This window comes from Leptodactylus fuscus, chromosome 3 (genome assembly GCF_031893055.1).
Source record: "Leptodactylus fuscus isolate aLepFus1 chromosome 3, aLepFus1.hap2, whole genome shotgun sequence".
NCBI classification, from domain to species: domain Eukaryota; kingdom Metazoa; phylum Chordata; class Amphibia; order Anura; family Leptodactylidae; genus Leptodactylus; species Leptodactylus fuscus.
Window position 1 is genome coordinate 137,778,006 of NC_134267.1, and position 17,973 is coordinate 137,795,978.

The 17,973-nt window shown below is 40.1% G+C and overlaps 1 protein-coding gene across 1 annotated transcript in view; it reads right to left on the reverse strand.

The window, feature by feature from the left end:
* Positions 1-214: 214 nt before the first annotated feature.
* Positions 215-17,973, reverse strand: part of MCPH1 (microcephalin 1) — a 185,859-nt gene continuing 168,100 nt past the window's right edge. Inside the window, exons 13-14 of the mRNA XM_075269543.1 lie at positions 11,338-11,575; positions 215-267 (exon numbers count right to left, since the gene is read on the reverse strand). Of these exons, the coding sequence (XP_075125644.1) occupies positions 215-267; positions 11,338-11,575 (291 nt within the window). The remainder of the gene's footprint in view (positions 268-11,337; positions 11,576-17,973) is intronic.

Here is a 17,973-nt window from a genome sequence, read left to right on the forward strand (position 1 = left end):
TCCCCAGTGTATGTATTTTATTAGTAGAAAATATTCAAACAATTCACATCCAGTTGGGAAGTTGTTCCAAATCTGCAACATGTTAGACAATAAAAGACCAAAGGCATAAAAACATTTCATAGAATGTATAGCAAATATCCAAGCAGCAATTTCAATTATTCACAGTCGTGCTCTGTTCTTCAGCCGCAGAGGGGCCTCAGACACTGCATTATCATTATTCCAGGTGGTAGTTCTCAAGAGGGAGAAGTTTATGCTGCGTTATGGAATCTAGATAGGAGAAAAACAGTATTAGTTTAAAAATGTACAAATATACATGAAATGTCTTATCCCTATAACCTTAATCTCACGCTTACAGGGAGTCTACCATCAAAATATCTTCTAAACCACTCATACTGTTGCTGTAGGGGTAGTTATTGACATAATGGACATCCCTTTTTTGTGTCAAAGTGTAGTCTTACCCCTCCGTTTGGGGAGTCCGAATGAGAGCCCCCTCCCCCCAAACAGACTACTGAACGCATTTGCAAGTGGTGTGCAGAAAAAGTACATGGACCCCATAGGCTATAATGGGGTCCATGTGCTTGCTGCAAGATCTCCGCATGAGTCATGCGGACAGCAAGGTAGATTGTGAAGTGCTCTCCGCATGTTCCCGGCAGAGATCTTGCAGCAAGCACACGGACCCTATTATCGTCTATGGGGATCCATGTGCTTTCACTGCACACCGCTTGCAAATGTGTTTGATATTCCATTCAGGGGGGTCCCCATGCAGACTGCCCCGAATGGAATACCAACGCACATATGAACGAGGGGTTAGCTTTGAGAAAGTCAACTTTTAATCTGTATGCAACCTGTTCAAGAAACCTAGGATGTGTCCATGACAGCCAGAGAACCTATTTTCACCTGTGGATGACACATATTAGGACCATATTAGGACCTGTCACAGTCTGAAACAACCCATTCAGTGCTGACCCAGCAGACTATGCGAGGGAGTGGTTTTCCAGGCTAAAAAGAATAGGACATCACTATCAGCTTGGTGAAGGTTCAAAATACGGGACCCAATTGATCAACTGTTGCTGATACACAGGCAATGGAGCAGAAGGCTGTCAGAGGGTGCAGTTACACCGGGGCCCAGGAGCCTTAAGGGCTCATAAGCACTGGCATCAGTATTGAGATTGCTTCTTCAATCTGGCCCATAAGCCAAGGAGACCCACAGATTACCCTAACCACACTAAAGTTGGTTAAACAGTTTAGCACTCGTGACTATCACTATCAAGAATTCACTGTAGGGATGAGGTAGGGGGCCCAGGTTAAAAAATTGCACCAGGGCCCACAAGACTTTAGTTATACCACTGCAGACGAAGTAGTGCGGATCACAAGATTAGGAGCTAAGTTTAAGTTACTTGGCCTAGCCATGACACAGAGAACAGAGCTGTCTGCTTCCTGCTCCATTTTCTGTGTATCAGCTGTTGAAAACAACTGAATGATGGGGGTGGCAGGCGTCAGTGCCAAACCATCAGATTTTGATAAGGTTATCAATATCTTTAGCCCGAAAAACCGCTGACACATTTTTTTCTACATCTTGTTCATGGTCATCTCAACTTATCACTGAACATAAATAAAGTGAAATTATTGTGAAAGCACCACTCTAATCTTAGTTATAAAACCCCATGGGATCAAGAAAATGGCCAGAAATCTCTTGAGCTAAACTTTGATAAGACTGAATTGTCTATAAGCAGTCAAACCACATTGTCAGCAAATTGACTACTTGGGGATTGAGCAACATTACATTAAAAAAGCAGGTTGTCTAGCAAGCCAAAAAAAGAATGATCATAAATCAACATAAACTGTAGGGGAACGTAAGAGTATTTCATGCACACTACATTATAAGACCTAATTGTCATAAATGATAAATACATGGCTATTTCCTGGATGTTTTACAACACATTGCTGCTTCTTATTAGCTTTATTATCTCTATAAATAAAGCTACCTTGGGAGATGAACAGCTCTTAAAGACAAAAGAATGTGACATTGCCGCTTTCCTTTATGTCTTTCCTCTCTTGTCTTTATAATAGGATGTCTTTGGCTCATGTTCCCATTCATTATGTAAGGCTGATTAGTTACACGTATTATATAGGGCACACTTTGTAACATGGGGAAATAATAGTGAGGTGGTAAGATTGACAAGAAGAAAGCAACCAGGTACACAGCATGCTTAAACTAAAGTAATATTGACTACTCTGCTCTTAAAACATCCTGAATCACCCGAAATATACCCCTAATAGTAGTCTTTGAGTTATAAATAGAAGTCATTGGGGCAGGCATGAAAGCTGAAGCAAAGTAGAGCAGTTGCAATGGTAAGCAAATATAATTTTCCAGGAGTCCATTTGGAAATACACTGTATGGACAGAAGTATAGGGACATCAACACATCAAACTTACATGAACTTTTATCACATCCCATTCTAAATCAGTGGCCATTAATATGGATTGGTTCCCCTTCTGAAGCTAAAATAGCTTAATCTCTTCTGGAAATTTTTTTTCATCCACCCAGAAGAGGATTTGTGAGGTCAGATAGTGACGTTGAACAAGAAAACCTAGCTCACAAAGTCCGTTCTAGTTCTTCCAAACGTTGTTTGATGGGGTTGACGTCAGGGCTCTGGGTAGACTAGTCAAGTTCCTCCAACCATCCCGTTATGGAACATGCTTTGTGCACTGGGGCAGTCATGATGGCAAAAAAAAAAAAAAAAAAGGTTTTCCCCAAATTGTTCCTGCAAAGTTGTAAGCATATAAATGTCTTGGTATGCTGGAGAATTAAGATTTCTCTTAAAGGAATTGTTGCGCCGCTCTCTACAGTATTGGGGTACACCATTCACTTCCATGGACCTACTGACACTGCCAGAAATTCCAGTCCCAGCAGCCTCATAGAAGTGAATGGAGAGCCGGACGCGCAAACACATTGGTGCTCAATTCACAATCACACAAGCGCACCCCTATACTGTCGAGACCGGCATAACCCCTTTAAGGGAAATCTTAATTCTCCAACATAGCAAGACATTTCTATGCTTTCAACTTTGTAGGAACAATTTGTGGAAGGCTTTTTTCTTTTCCATCACAAAATGTATGTGTAGAACTGGTATCTAACAGAGATGAGGGAACACTATTTGTAACAGCCGTTTTGAATAGCACGCTCCCATAGAAATGAATGGAAGCGGCCGGTACGCTGACTTTGCCGGCGGCCGGTCGCTTAACCCTCCGCGTGCCGGCTACATCCATTCATTTCTATGGGAGCCTGCTATTCGAAACGGCTGTTTTGAATAGTGTTCGCTCATCTCTAGTATCTAATAATACATGTCTGTAGTTTTATCCAGCATGTTGGTAATATTCTGTCACTAGGTGATAATGATATGGGTTCAATGTCTGATGGTATTATATGAAATTTATTTAGTGTGGTATTATGAGCAATGTGATTCTTAATACATAGTGCTGTCATAATATACAATATTATTACTACAGTGTTCTCAATATATACAGTGTCATACTTATTATATACAGTGTTCTCATTATTATATGCTGCATCCACCTTGTTATATACAGTGTCCTCAATAGTATTACTACAATGTTCTTAATATATACAATGTCATACTTATTATTTCTAACACTTTATTATAGTGTTATTATCATATGTTGCGTCCACATTGTTATATAGAGTGTTATTATTATATACAGTGTCCTCCTTATGACACTATATACACTAATGATGGTGTAAACAGTCTCTGGTGTAATGCATACACCCCAATAATTTACAATACTGAGTGTGGCTGCTTCATTTTCTCAAAGATGATTCACCCCAGCCCAAAGTGAGGTCTTTTTGGCCGCAGTAAACCCTTGATTTCCTGTGTGACCTGTATTTGTGGAGTGTGGGATTCCACTGTGTTATTCAGAGTTGCCGTCAGATTCTCTAGACTATGTATACCCTTCATACAGGCAAGGAGATACATACCAGCATGGTGGGAAACACTTTACCAATGCAATGCTATAAGGGTCTTAGCTGCTGTACACAAATATAGAAACAGTTGGTTGCATCCCTGTCCTTAACTGTGAATCTATCCTTTATTAAAAGTTGGGTGTTCAAAAAAAATCAAAGAGTTAATCAATATAAAGAATATATCCATTCCAATGATATAATCTCTCATTTTAGTAACCAAGGGCTCTATATTCACAATGCTCCCTATTTCACACAACCCTAAGTGTACATAACCCACAATTACAAGTACGGTTTAGCTGCAGATTTCACTTTGTTCTTTACTTAATATATAAATACAGGGTTAGGATATCTTCCCTACTAGTCAAATTATTGTGTGAATGCCAGGCTTGTTAATGACTTCTGTAAGCAAGTTCAATACCCCAACCTCACTGCCGCATTTGATGTTGTAGAAGATCTTCAAATGCTTCTCATTCCTTGCGATCATCACTCCTCTACTGGTTGTGACACTCTGATGGTTTGAGTCTATCAATATCAGTTTGTGCCAGATTCTCATTATATCTCAGTTCCCAAACATTTTTCTTAAGGAACTTTGGGATTTTTTTTTTTAGAAATTAAAGTTATTCTCATTTACCTTATTTGACTCCTTCGTCTTTTACATTTATGGTATATGTCTCTGCTCAAAATGCAGCTTTCAGTAAAGAGACGCAAGGGGAAGTTGATATAAACCAGGGGTTGACATATTAATAAAAAATTAAAACATTAGACCACATATACAACTACTTAAAGTGAAACATGTACACATTGTGTATCATTGTATCTGAAAATGCCCGGTCTACAAACTTATAAAATTCTTTTTCCCATACAGTGAATGCCATAGTGGGAAAAAACAATCTAACGAGCCAAAACGACCTGTTTCATCTACTATAAAAACTTTGATTAAAAGCAGTCAAAGCAACAGACACTCCCCAAATTGGTATAAATGAAAAGTACTTCGGGTCCTGAAAAAAACAACACACCTTATTCCCTTATTCATCTTAATACCCAAAAATATAAAAAGTTAGGGGTTTCAGAATATGGCAAATCCAAGAAGTTTTTTTTGGCAAAGTTTTAGATTGTTTTTTTTTAGGGGGTTAAAACCTAAAAAGAAATCAATATAAATTTGGTTTCCCCAGAATTGTACCAACTCATAAAATACAGGTACACATGTCACTGACTGCATAGTGAATTACGTAAAAACAAAGCACTTAAAGTCGCACAAATACAGTTTTCTCCAATTTCACCCCATTCTGATTTTACTCTAGTACATTGTAACACTATGAAGTATGATTTGTCCAGGAAACATTAAACTGTTACAAAGCTCTGTAAACAGAAAAAAACAGGTCGCTCTGTGACATAAGACGACAAGTATTGAGCAGCACAGGAGCTCAATGGTTAGCACTGGAATTCTGGGTTTGAATCAACCAAGGACAACATCTGTAAGGAGTTTTTATGTACTCCTTGTGTATATGTGGGTTTCCTCTGCGTACTTTGGTATTCTCCCCCACTGTAAAAATGTTGCAGAATATGATGACGGTGTATAAGTAACGCTGGGTTCACACCAGCGTCTGGTCTCCGTTCTGAGGAAGAAGACGGAAACCTGTGAGACTGAGTCCGGCTGTGAGCACTGGTGAGCGTTTTATGCTCTCCGCGGCGAAACCGTTTTTTTATTAAAAACCAGATACAAAGTCCTGGATGTCCGACTTTGTATTCGGTTAACAAAAAAAAAACTGTTTCGCCGCGGAGAGCATAAAACACTCACTGGTGCTCACAGCCGGACACTTTTCAAACCCATTCAAATGAATCGGTTTGAAAAATGACTGCAGGTTTCCGTCTCTTGTCCAGTTTTGGGCAGGAAACGGAAACCTGAAAGAGGAGACCCGGGGCGCACGTGTGAACGAGTCCTTACCTAAATATATAAATATTATAACATTACATGATAGCCCCATTACAGATTTTGCACTGAGACCTTTGCACATGTAACAGAGATTATATGAACAGCTGTTGCATGTCACAATGACAATGTGTGCCACTTGTTTCCTTTACATTAGAATGTCTGGGTTAAGGGACTAAGAAAACTCCTAAAGGAGAGTGCCTTTTCAGGCCACCTTTGCAGTTGTATGAAGACTTACATGTCATTTGTGCACTACTGGGAGGAAAACAATGTCTCTGTTCGCTGCCACTAGGACAGCCCCCTTAAACATCATGAATGACTTTTTCAGTAAGCCTAATACCATGATGTGGGGATATTGCCATACTAGTATATACAAATATCATAGACCACTGTGGCAAACTATGCTACTAACACAATGCGATAGCTGTATAAGATTTGCTATATTTGTACATACAGTTATATACTTTACCAGACTGAATACCCACTTTGCAGTTGACAGGTGGAAATAGAAAATAAGAACTTAAATTGATCAATTTGTGTGTTAGAGCCCCATCAAGAAAGGTATAAGCTACGTTGCTAAAAAACGTATCACAAAACTATGGCAATTTGTGTTAAAACCGTACGCAGTTTTCCGTGGGATTCGCTATTAACCAGCAGCTGCATTGGGTCTAGGTACACTTAAAGTGAATATAAAATTGCCCTATCAATCACAATGCTTTGAACTGCTACTAAACAGAAACTTTACCACTGGTTAAAGGTTATCTAGAGGAGTACGTTCATGGAAAAGCTCTACCACTACAATTTATTGGCAAGCAAATCCTCTCTGTGATGTCCTAGTAAAATATTACAATTCACATCCAGCACTCCATAGTACGTTAGAATTTCCTAATAGCATGAAAGATGTTTAAGGCTAGAAGGCTTTAGCTGAGGACTTAAATCCCACTCCACTTTAAGCACGTGCAAAATCTCTAGTCACCGGTCACGTTTTTCAAGCTAAAAGCAAGCATGGATTGAAAATAAAGGACCTCCTGTTCTTAATATGATCTTCTTTTATTGACCACACTTGGTTTGAGCTTCAAGAATTGCATCACTGTTACCTGTAGGTACATGGAGCATTATACTCTGCTTATTTCCCGCTTACAATACATATATAATAGGGTTCCTGATGGAGCATGCCACATTTTTTCTAATTAATATGTAATTGAACATCATACAAATAAAAAAACTTCTCTGTATGAAACTGGGGACATATATTATTATTATTATTATTGTTTATTTATATAGCACCATTAATTCCATGGTGCTTTACATTTGGGGGTTACATACAATACACAAAATATACAGATACATATCATACTAACAGTGATCGGCTGGCACAGTGGGGTAGAGGGCCCTGCCCGCGAGGGCTTACAATCTATGAGGGCCTCACATGCTACTATAGCTGTTTGTATGAAGCAGTGGTGTAGCTAGTGGGAGAGGGGCTTTGGGCCCACTGGTTATGTGAGGCCAACTCTGGGGCCACCATAAACATTCAATTCTCTCAATTCTTTGGTGCCTGAAGGACACGGATACTGTTGAAATGCATGGAAGAGCAGGAAGCTGTCGGCTTCCTGCTCTACCACTTTGTAAGGTGTAGGCCACTTCAGGACTGCTGGCTTACAAAACATCAAGACCACAGACAAGATGTCTGCTTTCTAGTGCAAGCAGGCGCAATGACATAATCGCATTGTGCCTCCTGGGCATTTCAGTGATGTCCCGTCTGTGCTCATGGTTCTTTTTAAACAAGTGGAGAGTTAGAGGCAGAAATGGCTGTGTGCAGCAAGGGATTGCAGGCAGGTGCTAACCTTCTACTCACATGTGACATAAAGGGCACGTTAAGGGACGTTATAGCTATAGGAGGTCAGATCATTTATATAAGAGGGCATAAAGAATATAAAGGGGCATTAGTTATATAAGGGGTCATTATGACTATAGTAGGAAGATCATAATTTATATAAGAGGGCATAAAATATATAAAAGGTTGTTGGGGCATAAAGAATATAAGGGGTCATTAGAAGGCTTTGAATATAACTGGGATTATTTAACTGTAATATATGGGCTATAGAAGGAGAAATTGGGGGGCAGTAGTTATCTCAGGAGGCATAATATAAAGTGGTATTTGGACTTTACAGCTGATTTTTGATAAGTCTTTAGGACAGATCATCAATAAGAGATGAGCAGGGCTGTGACACTTGATCAGCTGTTTGAAGGGGCTATGCTGCACGTTCACTTATATTGCATGCTGTTTATTTTATATTGATCATTTGATGCAATTACAGCTTTGTCCTATAGAAGTGTATAGGTTGAGGTTGTAGTTACATTGCATGGCCACTGTGAAATGAACAATACATTGTAACTAGAGAAGATGTCACGGCACTTGCACAAGCACTTATGGTTCTCTTCTAACAGCTGAGCAGCAAGGGTCCCGTTAGAACCCCACAGATTTTTTTTTTTTTTATGGATGGCCTAGAAAACCCATTTAGTTTGGAGGCACACAGGCGGCTTTATTATAAGGAACAATAAAGGTGTAATGCATTCTTAGAAGAAGTTATATTATGTATTTTATTATTAGGAGTAGCAGCAGGTTGGAGACTTTTGTGTAGGCAAGTACAATGTGGGTTGGGTCCTGGAAAACTGAGGAGCCAAACTTCTCTGTGTTGCAAACTTTACAGATGTAAATTACAACTCGAAGAATCAGTCATGTGGCCCAGTTCAGACAGAGACAGAAAGTGCGAACAATTACAGTGGTTTACTTACCTAAATTATCTGCAGAGCCCTGAGTAAAGCCTGTACTTGCCACTATACAGTCACCATATAGTGATAATATCGATATAACCTAAGTTTGGGGCTCAAGTGGACAAACCTCCTATCAGTTTGTTCTGGATCCCTAGCTACAGTTAGGGCCAGAAATATTTGGACAGTGACACAAGTTTTGTTATTTTAGCTGTTTACTAAAACATGTTCAGAAATACAATTATATATATAATATGGGCTGAAAGTGCACACTCCCAGCTGCAATATGAGAGTTTCCACATCCAAATCGGAGAAAGGGTTTAGGAATCATAGCTCTGTAATGCATAGCCTCCTCTTTTTCAAGGGACCAAAAGTAATTGGACAATGGACTCTAAGGGCTGCAATTAGCTCTGAAGGTGTCTCCCTCATAAACCTGTAATCAATGAAGTAGTTAAAAGGTCTGGGGTTGATTCCAGGTGTGTGGTTTTGCATTTGGAAGCTGTTGCTGTGACCAGACAACATGCGGTCAAAGGAACTCTCAATTGAGGTGAAGCAGAACATCCTGAGGCTGAAAAAAAAGAAAAAATCCATCACAGAGATAGCAGACATGCTTGGAGTAGCAAAATCAACAGTCGGGTACATTCTAAGAAAAAAGGAATTGACTGGTGAGCTTGGGAACTCAAAAAGGCCTGGGCGTCCGCGGATGACAACAGTGGTGGATGATCGCCGCATACTTTCTTTGGTCAAGAAGAACCTGTTCACAACATCAACTGAAGTCCAGAACACTCTCAGTGAAGTAGGTGTATCTGTCTCTAAGTCAACAGTAAAGAGAAGACTCCATGAAAGTAAATACAAAGGGTTCACATCTAGATGCAAACCATTCATCAATTCCAAAAATAGACAGGCCAGAGTTAAATTTGCTGAAAAACACCTCAAGAAGCCAGCTCAGTTCTGGAAAAGTATTCTATGGACAGATGAGACAAAGATCAACCTGTACCAGAATGATGGGAAGAAAAAAGTTTGGAGAAGAAAGGGAAAGGCACATGATCCAAGGCACACCACATCCTCTGTAAAACATGGTGGAGGCAATGTGATGGCATGGGCATGCATGGCTTTCAATGGCACTGGGTCACTTGTGTTTATTGATGACATAACAGCAGACAAGAGTAGCCGGATGAATTCTGAAGTGTACCGGGATATACTTTCAGCCCAGATTCAGCCAAATGCTGCCAAGTTGATCGGACGGCGCTTCATAGTACAGATGGACAATGACCCCAAGCATACAGCCAAAGCTACCCAGGAGTTCATGAGTGCAGAAAAGTGGAACATTCTGCAATGGCCAAGTCAATCACCAGATCTTAACCCAATTGAGCATGCATTTCACTTGCTCAAATCCAGACTTAAGGCGGAAAGACCCACAAACAAGCAAGACCTGAAGGCTGCGGCTGTAAAGGCCTGGCAAAGCATTAAGAAGGAGGAAACCCAGCGTTTGGTGATGTCCATGGGTTCCAGACTTAAGGCAGTGATTGCCTCCAAAGGATTCGCAACAAAATATTGAAAATAAAAATATTTTGTTTGGGTTATGTTTATTTGTCCAATTACTTTTGAGCTCCTAAAATGTGGAGTGTTTGTAAAGAAATGTGTACAATTCCTACATTTTCTATTAGATATTTTTGTTCAACCCTTCAAATTAAACGTTACAATCTGCACTTGAATTCTGTTGTAGAGGTTTCATTTCAAAACCAATGTGGTGGCATGCAGAGCCCAACTCGCGAAAATTGTGTCACTGTCCAAATATTTCTGGCCCTAACTGTATGCCTCTGGTATGGAGACATATGGTAGGAAGGTGACCCAAGTTTAAATGTAACCAATTATTATTATCCTAAATAACTTCCTTTTTATTATAAAACAGACTGTCACATTTTCCTTAAAGCCTTAAAGAGGACATTTCATGTCCTCAGGTACACATGGCTTTATAGACCGCTAGAAAGTCGTCAGTGCGCTGAATTCAGTGCACTGTCGGCTTTCTTGTTATGTGGCCCGGGGCTGGAGATATTGGTGCTGTTATAATGGCATTGATTTCAGTCCACTGTCAGAAGGGCATTCCTGACAGTCTAGCTGGGCTTTGAGGAACGCCCCTCCTGACAGTATTCGTCCATAGCGCTGTACTGTCAGAGGGGGTGTTCCTTACCGCACAGTGGTGACGCTGAGCTGTGAGGAAGGCCCCCCCTCCCCTGACTGTACTTGTCCATAGACTAGTACTGGGGGACATTCCTCACAAATTAGCCTCATCGCAGGGTGGTAAGATACACCCACTCTGATAGTACAGAGCTATGGAAGAGTACTGTCAAGAGGGGCATTCCTCACAGCCCAGCTAGACTGTCAGGAACACCTTTCTGAGAGTTAAAAAAATATCGGTAATGGCACCGATATCTCTTGTCTCAGGACCCATAATGGGAAAGCAGTCAGCACACTGTTGGCTTATTATCAGTATATAAAACCGTATGTGCCCAAAGACATGAAAGGTTCTCTTTAACAAACCTCTAACTGTGCTGAGGTTATAGAGGAGGTTTATAGTTGTTTGAGCGACAGAACAGTATTACAGCACATACTGCACACTACATTACTGCATACAGTACAGGTTAGCACTCACCTAGAAGCCATTTCTCCGAGACGCACACCAGATCTGGCGGTTTCTTACCAGAAAACATTCCAATGCAAACATTGGCTGGGCGTATCGTCTTGCACACCTTTCCACCACATAGCTGCACCACATCACACAGCTTATCAGAAGGAGGCTGGCTGTGTGGAGATATGAAGATGGCTGGCGCACTGGAGAACAAATCCTGGTGGTACTCTCCAGCTGATAGATGGCGCTGTAGTCTACAGATCTGTTAGAGAGAAGCAGACTGTTAGGTTATATTGTGTGTAAGTGACAAATAGTGAACTTCTACAGTACCGTACAGGACTTCAGAGGTCAGTGTCTCTCTTTAAATATTAATGTTTATTTTTCATTTTTCTTTTGCAGTGTTTCACATTACCGAATTCCAAATCTTATTTCTACCACTTCTATCAGGGAAAAAGCAAACTGTTTCTGTGACCATCTATGAGACGAATGTTACCTATACAGACATATTTCTCCAAAATAAAATATTTTATACAACGCTTTATATACACGTACAACCAATTTTATTTTTCTAACAAATGTAGAAAATATTAAACTTTGGAAATTGTCTTGATCAAAAATTTCTATGGTTCCATATTATAAACCCTGCGCAGGTCCATCCAGCAGTCACGCAACCTATTGCCTACTTGTTGCTAATCTATGAATGCCTATGCAATACTGTGTAAGCGGCCATTGTCTTGTGTTCGGCGGGCATGCGCAGTCGGCTTTGCCCTAGGCCTGAGGCCTAGAAGTTTGAAGCCACCACCGGAAGAAGATGCAAAGAAGACCCGTTCCTGAAGGAGATGGAAGCGTCGCTGGAGAGTTCTCTCACAGCATTGGGGATGCCCCCAGTGCTGAGAGAGAACTCATTTACATACCGAAGAAAACCAGATAATATGCCCAACGGCGGAGCGGACAAGACATCTAAAGGTAGGAGAAGAATAGCTTTTCTTAAGGCTAGTCCTACATGGTAGGCAGCAAAAATGGAGTTTTAATGATAGGATCTTTTTAAAGCTGACAAGTGTTCCTAGGACTAGAGCTGGCCGTCTAAGGCTGCATGCACACAGAGATTTCGTGCACGGATTCTGACGCGGAATCCACACGGGAAAAAAGCCTACCATTAACTTCAATGAGTTCTTGGCAGAAAAGAGAAACCCATTGAAGTCAATGAGAGGTCTTTTTTCTGCGCGGATTCTGATGCAGATACCGCGTCAGAATCTGCGCACGAAACCTCTGTGTGCATGCAGCCTAATAGGCCTTCCATTTTCAGTTGCCAGCTATATTAATTAGCAGAGCCTGCATGCATTATTTATTACCTGTTACTTTAATAGGATCAACATATTCTGCAGAGCAGTCCAGAGATTGACACACATTAGGTCCAAATTCAGAAAATAGCATACCAGTTTGTTTTCAGAGACTGGGAGGAAATTTATATACCTGGAGGAACATGGCAACATTCTGGAAAGAACATATATAGTCATGGCCATAAGTATTGGTAGCCTTGAAATTTTTCCAGAAAATGAAGTATTTCTCCCAGAAAATTATTTCACTCACACAATTTGTTATATACGTTTATTTATTTTGTGTGTATTGGAACACCACAAAAAAACAGGGGAAAAAAAGCCATCAATGATTTTTCATGCAAAACTGCAAATATGGGCCAGACAAAATTACTGGCAATTTAATATTTGGTTGCATACCCTTTGTAAAAAAAAAAAAACAAAAAAAAAAAAACAACTATAACCATCAACAAGCTTCTTACATCTCTCATCTGGAATTTTGGACCCCTCTTCTTCTGCAAACTGCTTCAGGTCTCTCATATTTGCAGGGTCCCTTCTCCTAGCAGTAATGTCAGGATCTCTCCATAGGTGTTCAATGAGAATTAGATCCGGACTCATTGCTGGCCACTTAAGGCTGCTTTCACACGGAGTAACGTGCTGCACATATCACATTGAAAGCAATAGGTAAAAAAAGCCTCCCATTGAGTTCAATGGGTAGTGCACGTAAGACCGAACCCATTGAAGTCAATAGGATTCTGTTTTACTGTGCTCACTCTGACACGTTTTTACGTATCAGAATGTGCAGCACGTTACTCCGTGTGAAAGCAGCCTAAGAACTCTCTAGCGCTTTCCATCCACTTCTAGACACTTTTTGAAGTATGTTTGGGGTCACTGTCCTACTGAAAGACCCTTGACCTAGGACGCAAACCCAGCTTTCTGACACTGGGTGCTTGAAATAAAATTATTCACCCACAATTTTGAAAAGGTGCCAACAATTTTATATGGTGCTTTTTTGGATTTTTCTGTATAATTTTTTCTTTTTTTGACTTTTTTTTCTGTGTTTTTTTGTGCTGTTCCAATACACACAAATGAAATAAACATGCGTATAACAAAACGTGTGTAATTACAATAATTTTCTGGAAGAAATACAGTGATGACTGTATATAATCCATACTGATGTTGTCCTTGGTCAGATTGCCCTTTTATTTTTTGTTTCTTTGTATTATTTAGAAGGCATATATGTGTTGCCACAAGAAGTATGATGGAAGGGGCTGAACAAATACATCTAAACTCAAATTAAAGAAAAGACAATGCTGAGTAGTTAAAAATAAATCTTTCAAGTCAGCTGGGAAAATATACTGATAAATCATGGACCATTTGGAAAAAGAGAAGAAAGCCATTTGTTAGGGATTTCAAAAAAACATGACCGACCTCAGATCAAGAGCATTTTTCAATATTAAGAATGTGTGGTGAGGTTAACATGAATAATGTTTGGATTGGACACATAAGACTTCCTCTCTGTGCCAAGTTAGTGAACTGTACTAATAGGGTCATTTATCAAATCTAGAAGATGTGCTACACCTCATGTCTGTGAACTGCTCTCAGTTCTGTGCTCAGCGGAGCAGTTACACGGGGTCCACAATGACATGTCTCTCTATTAAGCAATCTAAACAACTACTTCATCTTACCGTCTTGTGTCATAACACGGACTCTGTTCTGAACCAATAGAAAGGATCAGTAGTCAGAAAATTAATGACTAAAAAGACATATCTAAGATACCAATCTCACCCAACCATTGCAAGGAAAATGTAGTGTCGAGGAAATAAGTAGAGAAGAAGAAAGTTTCCGGAATCTACTATATTTCTCTACATTTATCCACATCACATATGAGATGGCATTCAGTCATTTCGCCACAATACACCAAAAACTCAGGCTTGTTGTGACCTTTATATCGGATAAGGGCTCGTTCACATCTGCGTCGCCATCTCCGTTCTGCAGGTTTCCGTTTCCTGCCTAAAACAGAGGCAGGAGACGGAAACCTGCAGGAGTCTCTCACCCATTCATTTGAATGGGTGAGAGAGATGTCCGGCCGTGAGCGGCGGTGAGCGTTTTGCGCTCTCCGCCGCGAAACCGGGTTTTATAATCCGGACACAGAGTCGGACATGCAGTACTCTGTGTCCGGATAAAAAAATCCGGTTTCGCGGCGGAGAGCCTAAAACGCTCACCGCCGCTCACGGCCGGACCTGGTCTATGGTTTCCGTCTTCTGGCATGCAGAAGACGGAAACCATAGAACGGAAAGAAGAACGCAGGTGTGAACCCAGCGTAAATTATATTGGTTACAAATGGTAAGATCAGCATGGTATGTCATATCGGGGCATGTTGTATGTGAAAGTACAGTAAGAGACTTTGGCACCAATTCAATTGGCAAATATGTTATTTTATCTGTTGATCAGGTTAGGGTGGGTTCACACCTGTGCCCGGTGTCCTCTTTGCAGGTTTCCGTCTTCTGCCCGAGAAACTGGACATGAGATGAAAACCGGCAGTCAGTTTTCAAACCCATTCACTTGAATGGGTTTGCAAAGTGTCCGCCCGTGAGCGTCTTCTGGCTCTCCGCGGCGAAACTGTTTTTTTTTAACTGGACACAAAGTCGGACAGGCAGGTGTTAAAAAATAAACGTTTTTAGGGGCCACACGGTGGCTCAGTGGTTAGCACTGCAGCCTTGCTGTGCTGGGTCCTGGTGTTCAAATCCTGCCAAGGGCATAAAACCATCTGCAAGAAGTTTGTATGTTCTCCCCATGTTTGCATGGATTTCCATCCCATATTCCAAAAAGACATACTGATAGGGGAAAAATGTACATTGTGAGCTCTATGTGGGACTCACAATCTATATTTAAAAACAAACAAAAAAAAAAAAAATGTTTTTGCCGCAGAGACAAGAAGACGCTCACAGGCAGACACTGACTGCCAGGTTTCCATGTCCTGTCCAGCTTCTCGAGCAGAAGATGGAAACCCAGCACAGGTGTGAACCCCCCCCTTAGGGGGTTATAGTTCGATCAATAAACACATTTTTAGTTCCTTATACTGCACATATTTTGGTCTTTAAAATCCAGGCTATTTTTTGTGAAAGATGATTTTTATACAAAGCATTTTCTTTACAATTATTGTGGTTTAGAGTCTAAGAGTAAAAACAATACATTTTTCAAGTTTAAAAATTCTAATTTTAAATCACCTTAAAATCGAATTTATCTTTATGGCCATAGTTATAGTTTGTCTTTTTTATTTTTTTTATTTTGTGCTTTAATTTCATGCCTCAGAGGGTCAGAAAAAAAAACCTTTGCAGGGGACATAATTACACATTTTTTTACACTACATATTTCCTGCTATGATAACCTCAGTTCCAGAGATAAATAACAGTCCTGATGATGTCACAATAAACCCAGCAGTGCTGACACTTCACCGTTGTGTCAGCACTTATTTGGGCGCAGACACAAGTACAGGCAGTGGCACTGTCCTATAACACACATACATAACACACACATGTATAACACACATGGATAATACACGTGGAACTCACTTAATGTATACAGAAATTAAGAGGGATATGATAAAAAAACAACTGCCTTCTGTATGTGATAGCTGACTCTGAGCATGATTATCTGTACATCTATGAACCCATAGAACTGTGTTTTTACATTGACACAAATGAGACTCATTAAGGATCTCTTTAAAAACATATGGGTTGACCATTACATTACATAGTGACCGGGAATTGCATGAATAGTCATGGTGGTACATTGATCGAAATAAGTCATTGACTGCCACAGGAAAGGACTACCACAATGTTGTTCCACGTGACTTCTGAGACCTTCACTGCCATTAGAAGTATGGGAAGCTTGTGCTGTTATAATGGCAGAGGTAGGGTTACCAAGGATGTTTGCTCCAAGAGAGGAGTAGATGTGTTGCTAGTGTACTTATATAGATTATGAGGCACGCTGAAGCAAATACTTGCTTGGACATATATTTGGCATTTCTGACCGTGTAAAGGTGAATAATGACTCTAGCCAGCAGATGGTGCATTCACACACACTATGAACATTCATCTTCTCAAACAAGAGATGTCACCTTTCCACACAACATGATACAGCTTAATATGGTTCTTAACCCCCTTAGGTGCACAGCCAATATCGGACTTCAGGATGCTGTTTGTGCTTGGTTGTATGATCCACTCACTGCAATGCTGAGCTGCTAGTAAACCACACTGTGATACCCCACACCATATTTATGAAAGTAGGACCTGCATGACATCCCCTTGTAAAAGTGAGACACAGCAATGATACCAGTGATCAAAATTCTCTCTGATCATGGGCATTTCGTTTGGATTTCTAATCCCCACCTCTGGTACTTCCCTCCTCTCCTTCTTTTTTTGCGTTTTTCTCTTAAGATAATTGTAATAAAATGTGATACAAACATCAGACATTCTCCAAAAGAGTATAAATAAAATGTACAACTGACCCCACAAGACAAGACGCCTTACGAAGTTCCATTTATGGAAATATAATAAAAGTAATGAATTTGATAATGTGGTGTTTCCAAGAATTCTCTTCCCAAAGTTTTGCAATTTGCAGCCATCATAACGGCCTGCAGAATATATGTAACATGCCATTTTGGCTGCACTGTGAACGCCGTAAACCCATAAGAAAATGGTACAAATGCAGTTATCCTCTAATTACACATCATTCTGAATTGTTTTCTAGCTTCAAAGTACATTGTATAGAATATTCCATACCTCTACAATACCGTACCTCTAACAAGTACAATTTATACTATAAAAACTAAGCCTTCATATGAGTCTATGAAAGGAAAAATAAAGTTATGACCTATGGAAGGCAGGGAGTAAAGACGAAAATCCTGGCTGTGATGTGAAAGGGTTAATATTAATAATTCCTATAACATATCTTGTACTATTCTACTTGAAATCATGGTGACATTTGCACTCATATTGACTTGCGTACATGACTTTGTATGACTTTTCGTTGCAATGCTGTTGTTTCTTTAGGTGGTGGGGCTATTTTCTAAGGGATATATTAAATAATAATGTTAGTTTGACCTCTTTGCTGTATTCCAACAACTTATTAAAGAAAAATAAACCCTGCTTAGAAATTTAATGAGACATAAAATTGCTGAGTATAAAAAATTGGGAAATCTTAAGTTTATGTTTAACTATCAGTAACATATAGACTGCGGTTAGGACTCTACAGTCAGTGAATAAAATGCTGACCCCTCTCCCCCATTCTGCGATATTTCATAGGTACACATATACACATATTACACATTTCTATAAAC